This window comes from Syngnathus acus, chromosome 22 (assembly GCF_901709675.1).
Source record: "Syngnathus acus chromosome 22, fSynAcu1.2, whole genome shotgun sequence".
Classification (NCBI taxonomy): domain Eukaryota; kingdom Metazoa; phylum Chordata; class Actinopteri; order Syngnathiformes; family Syngnathidae; genus Syngnathus; species Syngnathus acus.
Genome location: NC_051106.1, coordinates 3,623,230 through 3,648,792, shown reverse-complemented (window position 1 = coordinate 3,648,792; position 25,563 = coordinate 3,623,230). Strand labels below are relative to the sequence as shown.

Sequence of the window (25,563 nt, the reverse complement as noted above, 5' to 3'; positions counted from 1 at the left end):
TTGTCATTCTGACACATTCGTGGAAAGGAACTTGGGCAGCACATGCTACAGTAAACTACCCATGAAAGTTTGGGTTTGTAATATACATCTGAAAATTTAATCCATGTAAGAACACGCTTTAGGATCAGTTGGTTAAGAGCGAGTAGTCGATGAGACACTCTGGAGCTTCCTGTATAAAAATATGTCATTTGTTTTTCTTTGCACAAGTTATAATTATACTCAGGCAGCTTTGTCTCTGTTCTGCATTATGTTCCGATAGCTCCTTTCAGCATAAATCAGTCTCCTGCCAATTCGTTACAGGTCAAATGAAGCACCTCTCATTAGTCATTTGCAACAAGTACCTTGGCCCACTGGCATGAACGTGCTGCTTTTCTTCTCGTGCTGACTTTACTTGGGGGCGTGTGGTAAGAACCACAAATCTAGTCTTCTCACTCCATTTTGTTTCATGTACACTTCAAACAATAAACAGCTCAAGGAGAGACCAGTCATCATTAGGAAGCCTTTCGCCTTGGTGCTTGGCAAAGACTTGACACGGCTTCAAATTGACACGCAAAGCTGGGGAAAGGTGCCATACACACGCTTAGCGTTGCTCGAAGCCGACTTTCTCTCTTTTTTGCCTCTTTCTGCCTTTTCTTCCTTTTTTCCGCGTTGTAAAATTTCAAATTGGAACAAATTGCAATTCATTGACATTCAAGCAATGAAGAAGTGAGCAATTAGGAAGAAGGCAGATTTTTTAAATCACTCATTAAATGATTGAAAGGCTTCACTATTTTAATTTTTTGATCACATTAAAACAATTTTGAGAACAAGAAAGAAACATTGAGGAAAGGGATGATGATGATGTGAAATTTTATACAGTACACTTTTTTTTTTTTTTAAGTTAAAAAGTGCAGATTTCCAAATTCAAACTCTATTTATCACGTTTGTCATCTGCAGCACGTAGACAAGATAAACAACATGTCCATTGATATGCTGTAAAGTCAGCAGATGTTGAACAATGTTGATGTTTAACAATGTTAGGACAAGCTGAGCTGTTTGACTACTTGACTCATCAGTATTGTCGTCTGGCACGGAGCAGCTACGTTGCACATCATCATCATCATTGGCTCACGTCACAATTCAACAAAAAAGATTTTTTGGTGTCATTTTGGGCGATTTGAAATTCTGTTGAACTTCAAACTTTAGTTGGAAAGCCAGCAAATGTTATGAGTCGGACTTGGTGAGAAAAATGTCTGCTATGCCCCGAAACCAGAAGGAAATAAAGACACAAAAGGGGAAAAATACTCCTAAAGAGACAATACAATACTAATAATCCAAATGTATATTGTCTGTTTATGCCATTGACAACTCCCATGGCTGCTTTTGTATTCATAGGCAGGCTGACAACTGACACGACTAAGAGGAACAAGATGAATAACTTGGTTTTTGTGGGAGAAATAGTTGGGTTTCTTGAAACAAAAACAGTAGGGGACTCAAGGAGAAAGTGTCATTGTCAGTTATAATCACTATGCAAACAAGCTTCGGTCATAAAACACGAGTCGTGGCTTTACGTAGTATCTAATAAATAAGTCTGCTGTGTTCTTAATTCAAGTACAGTATATGTCAATGTCATGGCGATATCACCAAATTTCTTATTTGGGTCAGGACCACACTTTTTTTTTTCAGCAAAACTCTGCTTTAAATCAATTGCGGCCTCTAATATTTTTGTAGCACCACTTAAGTTTTTTTATGAGTACATCTGCTGCTCGGGGGAAAACTAAACATCAATTATATGTGCTGAAAATGGGCTGTGGAGGAAGTGTACATAAGGAGGGAGAACATAAAGTATGTTATAATCGTGCTCAATGAAATGGAGGGGAAAAGGCTTCTATAAAACAGGCTCAAGTGAGTCTATTGCAAATAATAAGTTATGTCAGATGGTCTTAGTTTGCAAATCCATCTTCTGAGCATGTAGCCTGTCTGTCAACTGCAACACAACAGGTATTGCTATATTTAAAACACACCACAAGATATGGTGGCTCCCATATAACATGAGTTTGAATGTGGCTGGTAGATTCTGAACAGCTCCAACTCCAATTATAAAAAGGTGTGCACACTTTTGCAACCACATGATCTCAATTGTTTGTTTTTCACATCCCCTCTCAAAAAGAGACTTTTTTTTTCCAGTACAAGTCAATACAAGTCATAGATCACATTATTCGTGGGACATGTTTGATAATTTATCTTGGTCATATTTTTTGTCCCACCAAAACCTGGCATTTATACAGGATGTGTAATTTGTTTTCATCCACTGAGTATTGTGTGGCGTCTTGCCTATTGACTTTGTCTCACCAAGTAATCAGTGAAAGGTTAAATCTTCTTTGAGGTCATTGAGATCTAATGTTTTTCTTATATACGTGCACACAAAGTATAATATGTACATATGTGCCCCCCACTATTATAATAACACTAGCCAATCATAGACTCAAACGTGCCAGCTACCGCAGCATTCATCGGAAGTGACAACAAAATGGAAGCAGAAGATGAAGAATGCAAAAAGTCCACAGAAATGTGATCTGAGATGAGCCGCTTCCCTTCTTTGTGATAAACAACATAACAGCAGTGATCCAAATAACTGCCCATCAGCTGACATCTGTCTTCATCGAAGCCCCCCACAGACTAAATGTACAGGCCACAAAAATGTCCCATCGCTCACAGCAATCAACAGACCTCACAGAACCAGTCTACTGTGTTTTAGAATCTTATTTCTGGTGCCGAAACCACCACTAAGTTCTTGCAGCATTACCCTCTGTAAAAGACAAAACTTTTTTCCAATTAAGTAATTGACTGTATTCTGGCAGCACTGTTGATTTGCCATCTTGCTTGTGGATTTTAGATTTTGGATGCATGGATGGAAGGTGCTCACCAAGGAGCTGACTATATAATGATCAGCCGCTTTGCAATGTAAAATAGAATAAAGAGGAAAATGGACCCAAGTTATCTCATTTTTGCTCCTCTTATTTATGTTATTTGTTTATTTATTATTTATTCATCACTCTTATTTATTCATTGTTTGTGCCTTCTTGTTTTTATTTTGTTGTTGTTTACTTGTATGTATATTGTGTACTATATCTTGTCACCGTGGGATAGTGGGAACGTAATTTCGATTTCTTTATGTGTCTTGGCATGTGAAGAAATTGACAATAAAGCAGACTTTGACTTTTGACTTTGATCTGAGACGAAGGCAATTAGTATCATTTAATTAGTACACAGTGGAGAATGATGTCCACATATTTGCACTGATATTCATATATGGAGCTAACTTCAGGGTAAAATTGAAGATCACGTCAATCATGTTTTCTCCCTTTCGAGTCATTTTTATGAACCATGAAAACTGGTGCAGCGTCTCCACCTAGCGGCCTTTTGAATCAACTACACGCGATACAGACAGCGTTTGGTGTATTATTTTGGGGTCGTATTGTTCTTTAGACCTCATCTTCTTTCTTGATTACTCTTTATAAACAATTGTCAACACGGGGGGGAGACAACATATATGTCAGAGAACGCTAAAAACATTTTGATGCTTCATTATTTGCTGCTTAGAGACATCAGATATGCTATGCTGATTCTTTCTTTATTCACGTAAAATTTTCCAAGTTGATAGGTAAATAGAGGCTTTGCAGTCACGTGGTTTTATCACGTGATTTTGTGTTATGCCGCCATCTTGGCGGTCAACTAGTCAGCTCGTTCCTACGTGTTTGTATGGATTGTCTGATTTCTGCGCTACGTTTTCACCGATTTCTTCCGAATTATGGCTGATTTGCTATCCAACGAAGTTAGGCATTTGGATGAAGACTCCAAGAATCGTCACAGAGAGAAGTTGAACCTTGTTGGCACAACGGATCCGTACCTTTTACCGAGAAGCATGCTAAAATCGCCCGAGCATTTTGCAACAGCCGACCTGCCTGAACGCTCATATCCAGATATTTATAATTACCTCGTCGATTTGTTTTGTAATGGCATTTCATAACTTGACATATTAAAAAACTGAATAGAGTGAAATCATTCAGATACTGTACCTGTCTGTTCAAGTTGCTACCATTTTTATTATTTGTTTATTTTTGCATGATGCCACATCTGATTGTCTTGAAAACTTAACCAATAAATATAATTCAATATTTACATTGATAACGTTTTCAAGCATCATGAAAAAATAAACACAAAATAAAAACGGGGGGGTGAACTGAAGAAATCATCCCATTCCCTGCCTTGCTGCTCTTGCTGCCTTTCTAAAAATGCACCCAGCATTTTCAACAATCATATTTGTATCATCCCATATTGTATTATTTCACATTTTGTGAAACAAATCAGGGGTGAATAGTTTGTTTACATACCTGATATGAAGTCCTCATTGCATATCCTTGTGTAAATCGTAGGTTTCCATCGTTCACGACGAATATCCGCGATCCATTTATCACGTTTTTTCATGTTCGCCGGAAATCTATAGAAGCTAAGATTTGGTTTATCGCCTCGTCTATTGCTACATCCAACAGCACAGCAGGTATCCGGCATTCTTAAGCTCAAATAGCAGCAGATATAACAAGAAAGCGTGTGTGAGTCGTTGACCGGCACTGAAAAGTTGACCGCCATGATGGCCGCCAAGCTAATGTGGGTAGCTTGATGACGTCAGCTGCAAAGCCTCTATAAATACTCTGCAAATAATACGTCATCATTATTTGTACACATAGACCCCCTTTAGTCAATCGTATCAAGCGGTAAACGAGTTTACGTACCTCCTTTGCTGTAGCAGTGTTTTTAATCTCAAGCAAACCATAAAGGTCCAGCTGCAGAATATCCTTTGCCTTTGAAGACATTTCTTCTCACCGTAAGTTTCTAATGTTACTAATGCCGCAAAATTCAAGAAAATGCTGTGAAAACAACGTCCGGCTGCTCAAACGTAAATAGTTGTGGTCGGCGCTTTTTAATGACGCAATACCCGGCGCAAATCATTCTGGGAAATGTTGTTTTTTATGTGCTTCTTCGCTTCAAGCGCCATTGAGTTACATATTTCATAAAAACGAGAAAATGAGACGTGAAAACTCCACACTAACCCAGTCTGTAAGGCGTTAATACTCACTCCTAGACCCGTGTAAATAAAAATTATATAAATACAATCACGCATATACAGCCAAAGTAATATTCTTTATTGTACAGGAGATTAGTCTGAAATCACGAGATATCAAGAACTACGTTTTTTCACAATCATTTTAATCAGGGATTTAATACGAGTGAAAATCGACTTTTGTTCTTCTGCAATTCTGTGGAACTCTGATCACTCCACTTAATGACCAAGCCAATCCATTATTGCAACATTTCCTGTAAGCAGCAGGATCTGTCCTGATCTGAATCAGCAAACATGCCCTGACTCGGGTTGGACAAGCATGTCTGTTCTAAAAGCTACTTGGCAAATGAAATGCCATGAAGAATCTCATGCATTTACCGAATAAAGTCAAATGTCTCACATTGCCTTTATAAAGATTGACATAATTTGTGATCGCCTGCATCCATCATCAATATACTGTATCCTTTTATTAGTGACACAAAAAGACACTTTTAGAATAAAATTATTTGGTCTCCATGCATTTTTGTTTAAGTCTATGTGTACTTAAATGTTTATACTCGTACATTGTCAGGACAGTCCCAAGTTTACACAAGGTGGAACAGTTGTCTCATCTTAAAAGAAATGTTAACTTAACAGTGTTTGCAGATACAATATAAAATGATGCATAGAGCTGAATTGCAGCAATCGTTTGTTTACTCTTTGTTTTATCAGTGCTTTCTAATAATGGCCCCTTGTTCCTCCAGATGGACAAACTCTCACTGTGATAACACTGTAGGCTCCAGCTACACAATAAAACAATTATTTTCCCTGCAGGGAAAGCATCTTCAATGTAGAGCATCTTCAATCATAGTTTTATGTCATTGTGGACCGCTGAAAATTATCAATATATTTTTTATGTTCCGCTAATACATTTGTATTTTGCCTAATTTTAAAATCTTTCATCAATAACTAGGACTGGGATGGGCAATTTAAATGCTGGAAGGGGCCACAATTTTTCACAAGTCCTACCAGGGGAAAATATGGACAAAGTATTTGCATACATGCAAAATACATGTTTTAATACATTTCATCTTGGATCAAATATTTTTCAACGCATGCAAAAAAATCCACTATACTAAAAAAAAAAAGGATTTGAAGCAAACAAAGAATAACCACATACTGTATTTTTGTTTTCAAAGTAAATGTCTTGCATAAAAAATAGCATTCAAGCATGGTTCAAAACTCCTGCACAAGAAAATAACTTTAAATGCAATTAATCAAGGTGCCACTCAGATTTCAATTAGGACAATCGCTTCAGAAAACTAGTGATTGACAGATTAAAATGAAATATCATGGGTATAGTTGTTTTGTTTGTGCAATGTGCAAAACCACAGTCTTGATCACACTCCCACTTTTAACAATAACTTTCCCACTTCATCGCAGCTTGCTTATCTTCACTGTTGTCAACGGGGAAATGCAAACATACTGGCTTGGCATGGTCCCTTGGGCCTTGGCAGATTTAATTTAAATTACGAAACATCTTGTTTATTTTTCTTCAGACAAGATCGGTCTAGACCAGGGGTTTATTCAGAGTGCTGAGCAAGGCCAATATAAAAATCATTGTTTTGTAGATTTCGAAGGTCTGTGACTAACCATCAAATTGTTTCGTTTTTGAGGAATGGGTCAAATGGTCTGCACGAGTTCGGCTCCACCCTCTGGGATGGAGATTAGTGTGAGGGAGGAGGGCGCACTACTGACGGCTGCGGACAGCTTCAGGAACCGCAAGAAAATTAAAAAAATTGCATTGGGTTAGGGTGGGGAACTACTTCAAAATAACACGGCGCCTGCAAAACTGCGCTTAAAGAAGAGCTTTGTTGTCGCAGTCATTTTGTTGTTGTTGTCTTTTTGGAATTCTGCACGCTCCGCAGGACGTGGCTGAAGACAACACAGTGCTAACAATAAAGTCCGTGACGTTTAACCGTTCGTTATCTTGCATACCTAGTTTTAGCATCGTACTACTTATTCCCAATCAGGCTTTATCAAGGCACTAAACCCATATTGTGCCGTTTAATCACGTTTATTCGCCAGTAATGCAGGAGACGTCGTCAAACCTTTATTGCGAAAGGCACGAGCGGAAATCGGAGCCTCGCGTTTACTTCTACGTTGACGTCACTCTTTTAAACAAGTGAGCGAGAGAGAGCGCAGGGCCGTGACGATTAAAAGCCACACAAACGCGCATACACACACCCACTCGGGTCGACCTACCACTGCCTTAATGCCTTAATTTGTGGAGATCCATGCTTCTTCTTTGACGATGTAAACCGGAGTGTGTTTGACATCTGGTGCCTCTCCCATCTGAACACACACAAGGACGCGATCACTCCAAGTGTATTTATAGAAGAAAACCAGGTAAGACATCATTGCGCATCTTCAATTATGCAACAGAAGATGTCATGTCAAATCGTTGCTGTCTAAGATACGGGACAACAGTCCAAGTCCTCTGCAAAGGCGCACCCCAAAGTCCGGCTTTGTGTTGCTTGGTTTTAATCCAGCATGTTGCAGTCACTAATGCAGACAGTGGCTCATTTGGTTAGGAATTGTGTGGCCGATGTCCGTATTGGATTGGACTGTTTACCCTTAAACTGGTTTGGAGAGGAGTAAGGCTGCAAGGAATGGAAAAACGTGTCCAGTTGCCAAAGTACACTTTTATCTGGATCACGTTTTGTTTGCATGGATTTCTTGTGTGTATACAGGTTAATTCGGTTTTAATTATGTGTTAACAAACCTTGTTCACTTTTAATAAAGTGAACTATTTTAATAGGGCGTAGCACAAAGAGCTCTTGCATGCACGTTGCTGCCAAAAATAGGAGAGATGGGAAGGGTAGGTATCATTTTAATAAGATCCAGATGTTTTTAACTCTGCGACGTGAGCTTTTAAACCGTGCATGAAACGTGAATATTCGTCTAAAAGTACTTTTTCAGTTTACGTCAGGATCGCTTTGTTAAAAGAATCCGGCTGTAATGCCATCTGATTTTTAAGTTGTTCAAATTTGGAAAACTGTTTTAAAGTTAAATAATTCATTGTAGTCTCAAAGTATTAATGTCAGAAAACATTAAAATTATTACTAATATTAAGATTCCAAATTGTCATTCAAAGTGTAAAGAGATGTTAACAAATGTGTGATAAATGTAAAACTACATCTCCCTCTGATGATGCCTGACAGGGATAAATAGAAACGAAAATCGGTTTAAATCGGAAAATCGGATTTGATTCACACGAATCAAATCAGTACATAGACTGTACTTCAATCGTATCGCACCCCATGTATTGAGATACGTATCCAATTATCTTTAATGAGAAATACACCCGTTATAAATGGCTTGAGATTGCTGATGATTTTTTTTTCCATTTAATTAATTTAGCGCTTTGATGTGTTGTTACACGTTAATAAATGTGTCAAATCCTAATCCGACTGAAACCAACCAATTTGAATAATTTCACTTAAAATTAAAAATAATATAACATTATTATATTATATATTATTATATTATATTATTCTTGAATCGTATCATACCCTATGTGTCAAGATACGTATCAAATCGTCTTTTATTGGGGCCGGAAAGGACCTCTAAAAGATGTTGCTAGTTTTATGCTCATCACATCTTTACTCATCATGCTGCAGTAGCATCTTTGACTTTTGAGATTCTGACTGTAGTTACATAATAATATTCAAATGAATATGAACAGTATTTGCAATCTTGGGCTCTGCATATGTTTCAAATAAACGGAAGAAGTGGGTGTGCATGCTTAAATGTTAATCTAGTGTACAGTGGAGTTGGACTGTTGTGTAGGAGGCTCGAGCAGAGGACACATGAGTGGGTTTGTCCTGTAGGCTGTGAATCAGCTGCTGTCAGAGTTGCATGTGGGAGCCATTGGGGCAGACATAAAAAAATGGCTTTCAACTTAATAAAAAGCATATTTTTCATTTATTCACCCAATAATGTTTTCTACATGAATTGCTTTTACTGTGAATTAAAATCCTCAGTGAAACAGACGTTTCAAAAGAGGAACGTGTTTCCGTTCTAGCATGTTTATCTGGTTTCCTGTCCTGGCATAGTTTTCCTTCCTGAGAAATTCCTTGGTAGCCCAGCATACTTGACGCACAGACACACCCTTTTCTCAGGAATAAAAAGAGTAGTTAAGAAAGTGTGCAAATTATTGGACAATTGCCCAGATGACACGCATTTACTTGCAATGTTTACTTCATCATCATTAGGTACACCCAAAGGAATATTTGTTTGTGCACTGTGTAAAATATAAACTTAATACATTTTGAAGTATGACAAAAAGTTCAATATAATGTAATCTAATAATTATAATTAAATAAAAATCCTACAAATTTCCCAATTTCAGTGGATTTGGTCAAAGCTTGTTTCACTTGGCTTCTGGACAAATAGACTGGTCCATCCTATCCGTCCAGTTATAAAAACTCTGAGTCAACTTTCCGAACATTTTAGGAAACCATGACGCGTCAATTTCCTCAAATGTTTTCTGGTAAATATAGTTTTTGATTGGCTTATTCTGGACATGTGATCACAGGAAGAGCCACTGTAAAACTGAATACACATGGCTGTGTATAAACATTTGTTATGCATATTTTCACATTTATGATCATCAAACAAATGCAAAATGTTTTTAATTATGTGTGTGTAGCTGAGTTCTATCCTACTGAAAACCAGAATTAAAAAACATCCTTATATTTGATTCCAATAGGTATCTAATGTTTAAATTCAGCCAGTGGTTTGTTAGGCAACGCTTGTCGAAAAGTGGGAAAGTGAGAATTCATTGATGGCATTGAGACGGTCTGTTGTGTCCATTGTGTGTTTCTGCCGGCTGCCACGGTAACGCGGCAGAATTGCGCAGCCTGAGCTGACAGAATTCCTTTGCAAGAGCCAAGCGTCACTTTACCTTGACTCTTTGACTCGAATGGAATTATTGCTGCAGTGCATCATATGAAAACACGAGGCCAAGTCAATTTGCAAAAAACCATCTCATGTTGTAGAAGTTGGATATTCGAGTGTCAAGCAAAGACAATGGGCCCCTCTGCAAAAACCATCATTCCTTCCGAGCTACCCAAAGTAGCCAACTGTGACTCAGACCAAGCCGTTGTGTTTCTACATGCTCATCATTCTGCTTTGCCAAGTCACAGCAGAGCCGAAAACTATTTTTCTTTTAACACCAAACTAGCAAATATCACAACGTATTTTTAGACTTTTTGCAGAGCGCTTTCCCCTTTTTTGGACTTAGTGTGTATGCTGCTTGTACGGGAATGTTTTAGAAGCTCTCCAGAGGGTAGGATGGCGAAAAAGGGAGTTGGCAAGTGAGGAAATCTGTGGTTGTACCACAAAAAGCAGCATGTGTGCATTCTGCTTCATCCAGAGAGTGGCTCCTGTGTAATAATTTTCAAGGTCTCTGATGAAGCATCATTTGTGGCGTAAATGGAAATGTGTTCTGCAGTGCACATGCGGGGAGTTTTTTTTTTTTATGCAGGATTTAGTTGGAATGTTGTGTATGGCTGCTGCAAACGACCCGACTGCTGACATAGTCGTTTAGTCACCCACAGAGTGCAAACGCTGTCATTCCCTATTGTTTCATTTCCCATCGTGATCCGGCCTTTCATTTTTTTGTTCTGCTCACCAATGATGAATGATGGTGACATTGTGCAAACAAATTCATTGAATTACAGATAAGTTTTCCCAAAAGAAAGAAGAATACTGGATATTTTTATTGTCGTGTGTTTGTCAGTTTATTCATTTTTGTTTTTATGTAACTTCCTGTATAGCTTTAACTTGCTTTTTTTTATTTGTGTGTATTGTTCCAAGCATGTTCCCATTCAATTCTGAGGAGAAACCACAAAATGATCATAAATATGATAAAAGATGTTTAGAATTGGCATTTTTTATCAATATAAATGGTGTTGTCATTGCCAATTCCTTCTTATCACACCCAAAAAAAATAAATGCAGTTGTGTGAAAGTGGTTGACATAAGATTACTAAGCAAAATCTTTTCCCCTAGTTTTCACGTTACAATTTGTAACTTAAAATGTAATCGTGAGAACTGAAACAGGAAGATTGTGTAATAAACCAACAGTACAGTGTTTGGAAAATAAAATAAATGCAATTCTGGGTGATGTGGAAGGAAAGGGAGGACAAAGTGCATAACATGACTTTTTTTTTACAGGTGCTTTCACAATGATGACAGGGATTTCAGAAGTAAAGAAGAAATGGGCCGCAGTTCGGGGTCGCCTGGGCTCATCGCAGGACTCAGACACGCAACAGGAAGCCAACTTGGAGAATGCTGATCCGGAGCTCTGTATCAAACTTCTCCAGGTTCCCACTGTGGTTAACTATTCTGGCCTGAAACGGCGCTTGGACAGTAGCAACCAAACATGGATGGTGCAGTTCCTGGAGTTGAGTGGCCTGGATCTCCTCCTGGAGGCCCTGGACCGCCTTTCGGGCCGAGGTTGCTCCCGCATTGCAGACGCCCTACTGCAGCTCACCTGCATCAACTGCGTCCGTGCTGTCATGAACTCTTCGGCTGGAATCCATTTCATCATTGACAATGAGGGATACATCCGGAAACTCTCCCAAGGTTACCACAAACATTCACATCATCATCTTTGTCTTCATACACAACTCAGAAAAAGGGGTAGTGGTGGAAATTTTGAGATGAACTCAAAAATGCACTATGACCTTTACAGATGATTGTAATTTCATGATGAATGAAATTTGCTTCCTGTTTTCTAAGGAACTGAACAACAAATTTCTCAATAGTGGGAATGGACCAATACATTTCGTTTTTCAGTGAAATTCAAACATTTCACCATGATGTTAATTTTGAAATAATGAGACCAAGATGACTACAAACAGGATGTTCCAAAATTGAAGTTACTGAGTTACAGATTGTGTCATTCGGTTGAAACAGATCCCAAGAAAATTGTCACAAAAATCATTAGAAAAAGTTTTTGTCATACATCAGGACATTTGTTTTCAACTCAGTCAAATTAAGTTGACCTGTAAAGGTTACAATGTATTTTAATTTGATTCTGAAATTTTACCAAGAAGCTCAATATCCCTTTTTGTGTGTAGTTTATTATACAAGCATTTGCAAGAGAATCACAAAAGCCTGTTTATAGTTTCCCCATAAATTGGAATTTTTGAATGTTTATCTTTTGCCACATCCTCAAATAACAAAGTCCACATTGCGCTGCCGAAAACCATGTGAGTCTTGACCCAAAAAGGAAGTGCCACTGAGAACGTTTGTTTGCTGTGTTAATTAAATGTGTGTGTATGTTCCACACAGCCTTGGACACCTCCAACACGATGGTGAAGAAGCAGGTGTTTGAGCTACTTGCAGCCCTCAGCATGTTCTCAACAGAGGGCCATCGCCTTGCTCTGGATGCTCTGGAACACTACAAGGCAAGAAAAATATATGCTCCCCACTCCAGAAAAAAATAAAAAATACCGCCCTCTTGTGGCGAGTTGCATTCCCAAGCATGACACCTAAATGAAGTCGACTAATTTCCTCTGATTTGTTCTTCAGGGCGTGAAGACGAGTCACTATCGCTTCAGCGTGATCATGAACGAGTTGCAGGCCACAGACAACGTTTCATACATGGCGACGCTCCTCAGTGTCATCAACGCCCTCATTTTCGGCTCCGATGATCTGAGGCAGAGAGATAAGATGAGGAAGGAGTTTATCGGTTGGTGCAGCCTGCCGCTGAACAATTAATCACACAATGAGTGAGGTCACTTTCCTGTGAGCTGACGCAGCATGCTCAAAGTGAATACAAAGCACACAACGGGATATTATTGGAGCGTTAGTCAACAGGTGTCTAAGAAAAGCATTGCATGGCGTCATTTTGTCTGACAAATTCTTCAGCTTAAGACCAACAGTTGTGATTTACGATATCACACACTGCTACATCTTAAATTGAAAATATTTCAAATCATACTGACCTAATTTAATCGGACAAAATTAAAGTCATAATAACATATTCGTTCAGTTTGGAGTCTAAGATGACCAAACAAACACACACACATAAAAAGAAAAAACCTACCTGATTCCATTATGATCACCCTCCTCTATGGACCAATCAATTTGATTGGCCACGCCTCTTTTATAATTCCTCACCTGTGACAGACTTCCTTGTCCACTGTCTACCACTAATTCGCCTCTATACATGATTTTAATGCAAAAAAAAAAATTAAATGATGTGACACTCTTGCTGTTTGTTGCTCTGCAGGGCTCCATGTTCTTGATAGTCTACCAAAATTAAGGTGAGCATGCAGCCCCCATTTTTTTTTTCCCCCCACCCTTGATTAATCAGCCTCTCATTTATTTATTTTTTTCTAATAAAATGCATTTATGTATGTGGCATGCAGAGAACAGGAGGATGCAGACTTGATAATTCAATGTGAAGCTTTTGAAGAGGCGATGGCTGAAGATGAGGAGGAGCTCTTACGACTGTATGGCGGGATTGATATGAGTAACCACCTGGAAGTCTTTACAACTCTTTTTAACAAGGTAAGAGTTGTGTACATTGATATATTGTGAACATAGATGTTTGACATCTATAGCCTTCAATGGTGGTGAATATATAAAAAATAATATACTGATACTCTTTGTTTATGTTTGCTAGGTGAGCAGCTCACCTGCTTCTCTCCAGCTTCTGTCCATCCTGCAGACGCTTCTCCTGTTGGGGCCAAGCCGCTCGGATATCTGGCTAGCTCTGGAGTCCGTCACTAACCGAGCCATACTGCTGGCCCAGGACTGTGAGTCAGCATTTACTATGACTTCGATAATGGCCGCCTTCTTATTAATGTTTGATGGAGTTGGAAAATAGCAATTAGTTGCTGCTGAGTGTAATTTTCTAGCAAGATTTTATTTTCTGTTTGGACTCCAGCCGAGATAGGATCTTTTGAAAAGATCATGGAGCGTTTGGTGTTCTCCAAGGGCAAGTTGTCTAAGGGTGGTCACGAACTGGATGGCCAGCCAGCCAGAGTGGACAAGGCTTCACAAACTAGTCTGCAAGACCCAAAGCAGCTGGAGAAATGCTCAGCATCACCTCAGAAGCCACTCTTTGCTCATCCCCCTCCACTGCCGCTTCCTCCGAATATGATTGAACCCCAAGGTTCTCTTCCATGCCCACCTCCACCACCGCCACTTCCCCCAAATACGACTCTTCAGTGCCCACCGCCGGCGCCTCCTCCTCCACTCCCTGGTGGATTTGGTGGACCCCCACCACCACCTCCGCTACCTGGAATGACTCTTCCGCCACCACCGCCTCCGCTACCTGGAATGACGCTTCCACCACCACCGCCACCACTACCTTACGGTTCTGGCACGGGTCCCCCACCACCTCCACCCCCTCTGCCAGGTATGAGCAACGGCCCACCGCCGCCACCCGCCTTACCCGGCATGGCGCCACCACCTCCACCTCCCCCCTCGGGCATGATAGTGGCTCAAAGCAGCCACGCTCTGGGCTGCGGCATACCCGCAAAGTTTAGCCGATGTCCCACGCTGAGGATGAAGAAGCTCAACTGGCAGAAACTGAGGTCTGTCACTGGTGAGTAAGGCCAATTAGATGGGTGTTTTTTTCTAAAATAGTAAATATGCATTTTGAATACTAAAATATAAGTATTCGGGTTCAAATAAGAGCAAACTAAAATTGACAAGATGGCTTCCTTTCCTCTTACACACGCAGATGGTCACTCCATGTGGGCTTCAGTTCAGAAAGAGCCTTCTTACGAGCCGGACTACGGCAGTATCGAGCAGCTGTTCTGTCTCCCGGTGACCGAAGACAAAGACAAGGGGGCAGCTGCTCCTGTCAAGAAGGAGCCTAAAGAGGTGCGCGCGGTCAACAATCTGCCATGAAGTATTCCAAACAAACAGCCGACTTCCTCAGACAACTTATTTCTATTTGCTTCTAGATTACTTTCATGGATTCCAAGAAAAATCTGAACGTAAACATATTCCTGAAGCAATTCAAATGGTGAGACACGAATTATTGGGTTGATCGGTTTTATGCGCATAAAACTGTACAGTCGATGTTTCAACAATTCAGTGGTTTTAAAAAAAAAAAGTGGAATTCTATTTTCTGGCATGTTAAGGACCAAACTGAATCTTATTTAAATAACATTTGAGCATTTTTTGCTGTGTATTTGAAATGGGTTTTTTTTTATATAGGAATGGAAATTTTAATATTTTGAATCCAATTTATTGATTCATCGGCAGATTAATCAATTATTTAAAAAATCTATAGTTGCATCTATACTTGGCGGTATTGCTAATATTTTGCCCTACTTAGTGGATTGCCTGTGCATGTCCATCTTAATCTTCCAAATGTTCTATGTCCAGCTCAAATGAGGACTTTGTGATGATGATTCAGAAAGGTGACAGATCCAGGTTTGATGTAGAGGTGCTAAAACAGCTCCTGAAGCTCCTGCCAGAGAAACATGAGGTTCGTTGATACCTACGCAATGTCTTATAGCTGTCATTCAATGAGGCCCACTCGCAAGAGTCGTGATGTTGCCTTTGTCATCTAGATTGAAAACTTGAAGTCTTTCCAAGGAGAAAAAGAAAAGCTGGCAAATGTCGACCGTTTCTTCACATTGCTCCTCAATGTCCAATGGTAACTTCTTTCCCCAAACTGTTCTAACATGTGAGCTGCCTGCTTTGTAAGTTACTCTGTGAAAATGGGCCAAAGGAGACCATTAAATTTTTCAATGGCATCAGATGGATTTTTCTGCCTTTAAAATGTGACCTTCAACTCCAATTTGCTGTCTACCATCAGTTATCAGCTGAGGATTGAGTGCATGCTGTTGTGTGAGGAGACTGCATCAGTGTTGGAAATCCTCCAACCTAAAGTCAAGCTGCTGGAGGAGGCCTGTCACTGTAAGTGCACTTTACCGAAAGAACCTCATCCGGCTTACCAAAAACTAATTCCAACCTTTGGTTCTCAGCTCTCAGGGCAAGCACGCGCATTCCCAATTTTTGCAGGCTCATCCTTGACGTGGGCAATTTTCTTAATTACGTAAGGGTGCCAAATATCGGTTTTATCGCAGCGAAGGCCTTTTTTTTTTTTTTTTTTAAATCGCCTAAATCTCCTTCTAGGGAAGCCATACAGGAAATGCAGAGGGATTCAAAATCAGTTCTCTTCTCAAGCTTACAGAGACCAAAGCCAACAAGAGCCGCATTACGCTGCTTCATCACATCTTAGAGGTACGGCAAAGATCAACCTTTTACCTTAAAGCATAAATTCATGAATAACAACACACTTTTTTGAAAGGAAGCAGAAGTAAGCCACCCAGAGCTATTGGAATTGCCAGAGGATATTGAAATCTGCCAAAAAGCTGCAGGGTACAATTTATCTTTCCGCATTTTTGCATATTATCACCCCCACAAATATGCGAAATAGTCCAAACTATCCCTCCTACCACAGGATAAATCTGGATTTTGTCCAATCCGAAACCAACGGCTTACTTAAACGACTGAATGAGGCTTTGAAGAAAGTCTCCAATTCTTCGGAAGACATGAAGCAGCAATATGCAAAGGTTATTGAGGTAAGATTTGCTTTGTTGTGGAAACAGTATCCAATGTTACCATATTTTCCGGACTATAAGGCGCACCGGACTATAAGGCGCACCTTCAATGAATGGCCCATTTTAAAACTTTGTCTTTATATGTCTTTATCATGTCAGATTTTTAATGTAAATCAAATCATTCTCCATTTATCTTTTTTATTTCAACTTCAGACGCAACAAATTACTTTAGAATCACAAAATAATGATCCATAGTCTTTTGATTCATGATTCATAGTCTTCAGCGGGCCACTTATGATTGATTTCATGACACAATGCTTCGGGCCAGTTTAATTTAGGAATTTGGTCCACATAAGGCGCACACGACTATAAGGCGCACTGTCGCTTTTGAGAAAATTTTAAGTTTTAGGTGGCGCCTTATAGTCCGGAAAATACGGTAGTTCAGCAGCATCTTAAAAGGGGTGCAACATACTTTTTGTAGTAAACAAAATATTATTTCTGTATTGTTTTTTGTTTTTTAATCTATAAACTGTTTGAACAGGAGATGTGACATAACTGCTTGAAAGCAATATTGTGACATGATGATATATTTGCAGGAACCCTCCAGTACCTACAAGTATTTGGGCTCAAAAGAATGATGTATTTTTAAATCCAGTGAGCTACTAAATGGCAAAAAAAGAAAAATACTGCATTGATTTTGATGCCGCCTTTTGTGAAAGCTTGTCTCATTGTCACAAAAGCTCCAATTCTGTGCTACAGGAAAATCTGGAGGCGTGTCAAGCTTTGAGTGAAAGATTTGTGGACATTGACAAGAAGAGGAGTGAACTAGCTGTCTACTTTTGTGAAGATGCCAATAAGCTGTCGCTTGAAGAGCTTTTCGGAACAATCAAGACTTTCCGGGAACTTTTCATCAAGGCGCTGAAGGTCGGGATAATACTGGTGTCATTTATAGTGTGAAAAACGTTTTGTTGAGTTGCCGCCTAAGTCGAAATTGCTACTGTGTGTACAATTTGTACTCGGCAGAGTGACACTTCTTTTTTTCTTCACAAATGCAGGATAATAAGATGAGGAAAGAGCAGGCAGCCAAAACTGAGAAGAGAAAGAAGCAACTGGCAGACGAGGAAGCCAAGAGACAGAAGGGAGAGAATGGAAAAATAAGTAAGTTGTGACTGCAACACTTACAAATCCCAGTTGTAATTTGAAAAGTATTGACCTGACTTTTTTTCTTTTTCTTTTTAAATAAATAATCGCTGTCCCTCGCCAGTCAAGAAAGGCTTTGTGCCACAGGATGACGGCTGCATAATCGACCACCTACTCGCAGACATCAGGAAGGGTTTCAGCCTAAGAAAGACCAGGCCAAGGTGCGATTTGGAAAGCCTCCCTCATAGTGAAATGAGTAGGGATACCTGCCCACCTGGTAAGGACAAGAGACTGTGGCAGTTCAAGCGCCGCTCCTGAGTCACTAAAAGCCTTGTTGCTTTCATGTGCCCGTATAATGTCCTTCAGCTTTTATATGTACGTGCTTGGGAAATGTATTGCCATGCATCGTCACTCATGACCTCAAAAGCAAAAGGTCCCCCGCCACACACATATTTTTGTTACAACAGGGTTTCCCAAACTTTCATCGAAAGACCCAATACTAGAAATTTACTTTCGTCACGTGGTGGCAGAACTTAAAGATGACAATTCACTACAATAGGCCTGTCAAAAAGTCCTTTGCCAAGAAATATAAATGTGTGCCTGCCTATCAGTAAAGTAACTTTCAACATTTTACTTGATGGTCAGACTGACCAACTTTTGTTTGGGAAACCTTGTCTGAGTTTTTTTCCCCCCTGAGTCAACAAGGACAGGCTACAACAGATTTTTTTTTTCTTTCCCCCCCCTTCACTTTAATTACCAGTTCAACCTCGGCAGGAGTCTCATTTGGGTTTTGTGATGCCTCTTTGTAATTTCTAAGCAGTCCCAGTAATGCTCTTGACCTTTCCCCATTTAGGGTCAAGTGTGAAGCCTGCAAGCGAAAAAGCCGCAGAAGTGGCTTGCACCGTTTCCGCGCCCAGCACACTTCCAACAAAGGCTCACCAAGCCAGCACAGGCGAAGCGAACGGTTTTCTCAGCTCCCCAAACGAGACTCCCTCGACGAATACGGAGCAAGCGGCGGGGGAATCGGCTTCGAAGTCATCCCCGGGAGGTCCGACATCGCTACAGGAGGAGTGTACCTCAACTACGCCTACAGCACCCCAAACTAAACTTGAGCTGGAACCTCAATCAAGTGCCCTCACAGATGTCGAATCAACCGAGACCAGTCTGCTCAGCCCAACCTCTTTGTCAGATTCTGACCTGATAGATGATGCGTTGGATGAAACTTCGAGCCAGGTAACTCGGAAGTTAACACCTAAGGAGCCAGCGGACATTATTGTGAACGTTCAACTCGCAGTTTCTGCGAGTGAAGGGAATCCAAAGGCACAAGAGGACCGGAAAACTATTTGTTTAGAAGGGGCTGAAGAAAAAGCGGCAAGTCTCGAATTGCATGCTGTCAAATCATCCGGGAAGGATGTGGTGGTGAGCTGCACACATGCAGACCCCAAAAGCAAGCAAACTTATACGGAGAGCATCTTGGAATGCGACGGCCAGGGTGCAAACAAATCTCAAGCTGTGCCATCGGAGTTTGAAGAGGAAACTCCCACTCTAAACCCAGAACCAAATAAACGGCCAAGCTTCTTTAAACGCAGCAAAAAGAAGAATTCAGGTAAACCATCTCACTTAAATAAAACGTTTTGGGATGTTAGTCTTGTGATATTACTTGGAGGGAGATTTTTTTGGGTGTTATGTTTACTGCACTCGACTTTATATATCGTATTATTTTTAGAAGGTGATTGTGAGAATTTTCCAAGATGTGCCTTTTTTTAATTAAAGACAATGAATACAGATTTTGCTTGTGTTTGCCAATGGACAGTTTGTTTGAATGCTCTGTTTTCCGTTCTTACTCTCTAAAACACAAGGTAACAGTGGGACAGGACACATTAAACCTAAAAAGGGCTGTGTGGTGCAGTGAGGTAGGTCAAACGGTGGGATGGTAATCTGTAAGCAGGAACATCATCTAATAACTCACTCACCGTCCAAACTTTGTGGCAAATAACACATTTGTTGCTCCGACTGGGATCTGGATTTCATTTGTTTGTGTCGTCAGCTTTTAACACGCTCTTTCAATGATGCAGTCATTGATTTGTCTATAAGGTGTTTTAACAACAATGAAAACTTTACTAACTAAAAATGGATCAATATATTCTGCAGCAACTTTTCTCATTCCAGTCAGTCTTGACTATGCCAGTCATTGTGAATGAAGTTCTCATGACAGCCTTCACTATTGTCTCTTCCATATTTTTCCGTCCATTCCTTCTGCTCCTCGGGTTGTTTTAAATCCACTAATGATGGTCTCATGTGCTTCTTGTAAACTGCTGACTGTGTTGTCTAAATATAAATTAATCTAGTTAATGACCTAAAGTAGATTATCTATTAATTACATCAGAATTGCTTTTAAAATGTAGAAATATTGTCCTATTCACTTTTGATTATTCCCCCCCCCCCCCCCCCTTTACTAGATTCCAGAAAAAGGAGATCAAGAGGAAAAAGAAAAAGTTGATATCACCGCAGTTGTGAACTGGCAGGACTTCAGAAAACGGAAAATAATATTTTTGTGAGATTACAGAAGATTGTTTTGTAGACCAAGAAGAGTTTATAAAGTCATCCGAGGCTGGGCCGACTTTGACAGCACTTTGGATGTAAACATGTCACTTTATGTAAATTCTTGGGAAGTTATTGGAAAAGTTGGACAATGCGCTTGGTATATGTTTTTGTATTGTAAAAGTAACGTGTGTGCGCTTTAAAAATTTGGAGATGCTCATGTAAAGAAAGGATGCAAGAAATATTTAAAAAATGTTAAATCACTTAATAATACTGTATTGTAACTTTTAATGCTTAACCTGTTTTAATAAAAGTAATTGGACATTAGGTGTTTTTATTGCGTGACTCTTGAGGAGCCTTGACTGTGGTAGAAGAAATAATCCGCGACTCCAGGTCTAGTCCTGAAGTCCGCCACAAGACAACCATTACGCACGGTCGCACGCGGGTGTGTCTGGCTGTGACATCATCACCCTTACGGATATGGCAATGCCCCCTCTTGGAGACAGCTAGTCCTCTTGAGACGGCCAGCCCGAAGCTTGCGCCATCATGTCGCTCAGTTGGTCGGCTAAGGATCATAAAAACACGACCCAGCACGTCGCAACGGGACTCAAGCGAGCGCGCAACGACGTGGGAAACAAAGCGACTGTTGTTTTGGGTGCGCAGTGGGGCGACGAGGGCAAAGGTAAAGTGGTCGATCTGCTCGCCACTGAAGCGGACGTTGTCTGCAGATGTCAGGTAATTCGAATCAGGCTCTAGCTGAACTACGATTCGAACTGTTTGATTCGTGCATTATTATAAGATCGACCAGCATTTGTTGGATTTCAGTGGGAAAAACACGAATCAAGTTGCTCTGATTGTTCAAGTCAACAATCCAAATAGATTTGATTTAAATGCATTGTTTTATTTGTGCGTGCATTGATTTACTATAATAACATTTAGACAGTTTCAGCTTCAGATGACTCGCATGTGAGATATAACACTGGTCAGAAATCAGTTCTGGACAAGCTGTCAACAGTCGCTGCATGTTGTACTTTCTCCTCTCCGAGCACAAGTACGCTCCCTCCCCTACACACACACACACACACACACACACCCGCAGTGGACTGCATGTACAGCAGATCACATTCTCAGAGTGACTTGATACACGAGAAGGCCAGGTCTGAGCCATTGGAGGAGCAGACTTGGGCCCCACAACAACTTCTGAGCCAAGAGTATTAAAATAGGCCGGACAGGCTCTATGTGAAGTGGTAAAGGCCACGGATGGTCATTAATAGCCTTAATGTTGTTTACAGTGGATGTAGATTGATTCATGTATAAATATAATAAGGGCTAGTTTTTAAAGTACACCTAAAGGAAAAAACACTATGAGGAGAATATGCAAATTAATCACAGGAGGGCCAAGGCTGAGACTCATCGTTCGGCACATTGGAAAATATTGTATAATATAATTTAATAAACCGGTTGCATAAGTGTGCACCTGTCTGTTAGATTGAGTCTTGTGTGCAACCCTTTTAGGTTACGCCACATCTTTTGAGTTGGATCAAGGTCTTCAAGTCAGTGTGATGCTTAAAGTTGAAACAGTCTGTAAATTTTGAGCTAATTGTGAATGCTATCAATAAGTTACGATCACAAAGTTCAACCTTTTGTTTGATATGAACTTCATGCACTTGCTTGTTTGGGTGATTTAAAAATATATATATATAACGGCTTTGATTCTCAGGGGGGCAACAATGCAGGGCACACTGTGGTAGTGGACGGCAAAGAGTACGACTTCCACCTTCTCCCCAGTGGAATCATCAATCCAAAAAGTGTCTCACTCATTGGTAAAAACAGCAAGTGAAACGATTTCTTTAAATCATAAACACAAATGCGTCTGTAGTGTCACCTCTGATATCTCTTTGGTCTGGCAGGTAATGGCGTGGTCATACATCTGCCTGGCCTGTTTGAGGAGGGCGACAAAAATGAGAAAAAAGGTAGAATTCGCACAATCAGCAATTCTGCCTTTCCAAAGATGTCCTGGAATTAACATACTATTATTTTTTGATATTCTGCCCGTCTTTTTAAAGTGAAAAAATGTAAACAAAATATGACCTATCAGTATGACGCCAATTGAAGGCACAATATATTTTCGATAAAATCGGGCATTGTTATCTTTGGAATGGCAGAATGTTCAAAGTCGAAATATTTATTTATTTAAAATATAATACTCTGTTCTCTCATCAGGGTTGAAAGGCTGGGAAAAGAGACTAATTGTCTCAGATCGAGCTCACCTTGGTGCGTATGGCTTTGCATTTGTTTGTATTTTTACGGAGCTTTTATCAACTTCTCTGCTCTCCTCAGTGTTTGATTTCCACCAGGTTGTCGACGGATTGCAAGAAACTGAAAGACAAGCGCAAGATGGAAAGAAGTAAGCATCAAAACTGTTTTTGCCTACAACCATTCGTTTGTCTGTGTTTCAATCATCCGCTTTTTCATATTAGTATTGGAACAACCAAGAAGGGCATCGGACCTGCATACTCCAGCAAAGCGTCACGCACGGGTCTTCGCGTATGTGACCTTTTGGGTGACTTTAAGGACTTCTCTAGCAAGTACGGCGATAACGTCAACCTCGTTCTTTTCTTCCTATGTCCTTCATGTCAATTATGGCTTATATGAATCCCCTTCAGATTCGTGAACCTCGTCCGCCAGTATCAATCCATGTATCCAACCTTGACAGTCGACGTTGAGGACCACTGAAAAAAGCTTCGGGTAGAGACGAGAACATTTGGTTTCTTGGGGGCTGCTTCCCACATGAAAGCTGTGCTCTGTTGTGCAGGAATACGGTGAAAGATTGCGGCCCATGGTCAGAGATGGAGTCTATTACATGTATGAAGCCCTTCATGGGATCCCAAAGAAATTCTGGTTGAAGGGGCCAATGCTGCTCTCCTTGATATTGACTTTGGTAGGATTTTTAAAATTTTTATTTATATGAAAATAATTATTTTTGTGATTGTATTATAATGATAAATGCTCTCCTTAGGTACATATCCCTTTGTGACGTCATCAAACTGCACCGTGGGCGGGGCATGCACCGGCCTTGGCATCCCCCCGCTAAATATCGGCGATGTGTTTGGTGTAGCTAAGGCCTATACCACTCGTGTGGGAATTGGAGCCTTCCCCACTGAGCAACTCAATGTAAGATGATGATGTCACTGTCTTAAGTGGGGAACACGTATACCAACAATTTCTCTCCCTAGTGATCACAGTATCAGAAAGATTATCACAGTAAAAAGACAAGGCAGTTTTCCCTTTGGGTTTGGTTAAAATGTTACAAAACGGGTATGTGTGGACCCCCCCCCCCCTCTCTCTCTTTTGAATGGAATCAAATGACAGCATCTGCATGTGAGGCGTTAAATGGCTGACCGACACTTTACCCTTATACAGGTCACAGACAGAGATAAATTTAGGGCCACAGGTCACATTCAGAATACATTTAGTGTGACCAGCTGATTCCTATTACGACTTACTGAGGGAATAAATTATTAGACATAATGTATAAATGTTTCGTTGCAGGTTACTTTGCTGTCTGCGTAAACACATATACCCACGAACCATATTAGTACATTGAGTACAAGATACTGTGCAGGATCGCTATTAAATTTACATAGAAAATTATGCACCGTTTTGACTAACACGGTCATAGAGACGTATTGATTTAACAATATGCAGGGGCGGAACTAGAACATTTCCGGTGGGGTGGCCAGGGTGACACACTGCGTTTCTTATGTGAGTTTGCAGGATATGAACATAGCTGCTTAATTCACAATACAACACAACAGATGAGGGGCTTCGTCTTCTCCTCTGACAGAAAAAAATAATGCATGAATATCTTTCGTCAATTAAGTGACTGGTGCGTGGTGCTAAAACATTCGCTAATGCTAAATACTATTGCTAGTAGTAACAAGTAAATAAACTTACCAAATACGCCAACCCATTCTTCAAGCCTGCGTCATATTTCTTATTTCAATTGGTATTTGTTTATTTGTAGGCAGTCGGAGAACTGCTGCAGACAAGGGGTCATGAGGTGGGCGTGACCACAGGGAGGAAGCGACGTTGCGGCTGGTTGGATCTCGTTATCGTCAGATACGCACACATGATCAACGGCTTTACTGCGTGAGTGTTATTATGTGGAGCAGGCTTATTTTGTTTTGTTTTTCTGCCCTGTCGTAACCATAATGATCTTAAGTTTACCTTCAACTCTGTCAACCTCCCTGCAGTATCGCTTTGACAAAACTTGACATTCTGGATGTGTTGGAGGAAATTAAAGTAGGAATTGCTTACAAACTCAATGGGAAAAGAATTCCACATTTTCCAGGTAATTTTTGGAGACGAGGTGATGAAAGGGCAGGTGACATTCATGGTAGGCCTTTATTCATTGTGTGTTTATTTAAATTCTAGCAAACATGGATGTTTTGCATAAAGTGGAGGTTGAATATGAGACCTTCCCTGGGTGGAAGACAGACACATCTGCAGCCCGTAAGTGGGGTGACCTCCCAGTCAAGGCACAAAACTATATCCGCTTCATTGAGAACCACATCGGAGTTCCCAGTAGGTTTTAACTTCAAATTCACATTTTACCTTCATTGATGCCTTTGAGTATATTTGTGACGCTCTCTCCCTCTCACTCCCTACAGTCAAGTGGGTCGGTGTTGGAAAGTCCAGGGAGTGCATGATCCAGATGTTTTAGATGGGAAACCCTTGCTCTTCATTCACAGTTGCACAGATAGTGTGGTATTTTTATCTCTAAAAGCGATCTCCTCGTCACCAGTTATTAATAAATAATATAGAAATGAAAGCTTGCTTCACTCTTTATTTTGTAATATTTTATGGTCAAAAGTAAATATGACATTTATTGTGGCCTTCAAGAAACACAGATTTGGAAGCATGTTCTCTAAGATCAAACGTGGAAGTTGGTGCACTGTTGATATTAAGCATCATCAAGTTTGATATGTTTGAGATTAGGAGAGAGGAGTAACAAGACCAGGCTTGTTCCTCTCACACTTTGCCGTACTTTTTTACAGTCGTTTGACGCGCCATTTGTTGTTGACAATCGTAAATTACAACACTTTCTTAGCGCCTGAACGCGGCAGCGTCCAGCAAGCCCAAAATCACATGACAATAAAACGTTCTCTGGTTGGCCTTTAAATTTCCACGTGAC

At 40.3% G+C, this 25,563-nt stretch overlaps 3 protein-coding genes across 8 annotated transcripts in view; 2 read left to right on the top strand and 1 right to left on the bottom strand.

Moving 5' to 3' along the window:
- dnajc17 (DnaJ (Hsp40) homolog, subfamily C, member 17) overlaps positions 1-4,984 on the bottom strand; it is a 43,091-nt gene extending 38,107 nt beyond the window's left edge. For both annotated transcript variants that reach the window (XR_005096222.1, XM_037240992.1), the window contains exon 1: positions 4,773-4,984. Coding sequence is in view for 1 of the 2 variants with exons in the window: in XM_037240992.1 (XP_037096887.1) it covers positions 4,773-4,853 (81 nt within the window). In the remaining variant the exon portion in view is untranslated. The remainder of the gene's footprint in view (positions 1-4,772) is intronic.
- A 2,257-nt stretch (positions 4,985-7,241) lies between these two features.
- Positions 7,242-20,693, top strand: inf2 (inverted formin 2). 5 transcript variants are annotated; one of them, XM_037242522.1, is made up of 24 exons: positions 7,254-7,489; positions 11,323-11,733; positions 12,445-12,560; positions 12,685-12,844; positions 13,388-13,421; positions 13,527-13,668; positions 13,784-13,916; positions 14,048-14,412; positions 14,449-14,710; positions 14,849-14,991; positions 15,075-15,136; positions 15,502-15,604; positions 15,690-15,775; positions 15,938-16,038; positions 16,107-16,177; positions 16,258-16,365; positions 16,433-16,503; positions 16,586-16,706; positions 17,445-17,609; positions 17,741-17,843; positions 17,950-18,102; positions 18,679-19,431; positions 19,685-19,738; positions 20,285-20,693. In XM_037242522.1, the coding sequence occupies exons 2-23, from the start codon at positions 11,334-11,336 to the stop codon at positions 19,735-19,737; spliced, it is 3,705 nt and encodes a 1,234-aa protein (XP_037098417.1). In that variant the 5' UTR covers positions 7,254-7,489; positions 11,323-11,333; the 3' UTR covers position 19,738; positions 20,285-20,693. The 5 variants fall into 5 exon arrangements, with proteins under 5 accessions (XP_037098419.1, XP_037098418.1, XP_037098416.1 ...); XM_037242520.1 differs by having other exon boundaries at positions 14,048-14,710; XM_037242521.1 differs by lacking the exon at positions 19,685-19,738 and having other exon boundaries at positions 7,253-7,489; positions 14,048-14,710.
- A 142-nt stretch (positions 20,694-20,835) lies between these two features.
- On the top strand, positions 20,836-25,200 carry adss1 (adenylosuccinate synthase 1). Its single transcript, XM_037242527.1, is given in 14 exon segments — positions 20,836-21,101; positions 22,087-22,189; positions 22,277-22,339; positions 22,590-22,640; positions 22,707-22,773; positions 22,847-22,954; positions 23,033-23,114; positions 23,182-23,248; positions 23,251-23,307; positions 23,386-23,540; positions 24,394-24,518; positions 24,623-24,720; positions 24,804-24,953; positions 25,040-25,200. Coding segments are annotated over 14 exon segments (1,368 nt in total). The 5' UTR covers positions 20,836-20,912; the 3' UTR covers positions 25,093-25,200.
- The last annotated feature ends 363 nt before the right edge of the window (positions 25,201-25,563 follow it).

Excerpts from the sequence above, each read along its gene's own strand:
- inf2 (XM_037242520.1), top strand. The coding sequence starts at position 11,334 with ATGATGACAGGGATTTCAGAAGTAAAGAAGAAATGGGCCGCAGTTCGG. Across the intron at positions 13,669-13,783 it reads TTACAACTCTTTTTAACAAG|GTGAGCAGCTCACCTGCTTC; the intron begins GTAAGAGTTGTG and ends TATGTTTGCTAG. Across the intron at positions 15,137-15,501 it reads TTCCTGAAGCAATTCAAATG|CTCAAATGAGGACTTTGTGA; the intron begins GTGAGACACGAA and ends TTCTATGTCCAG.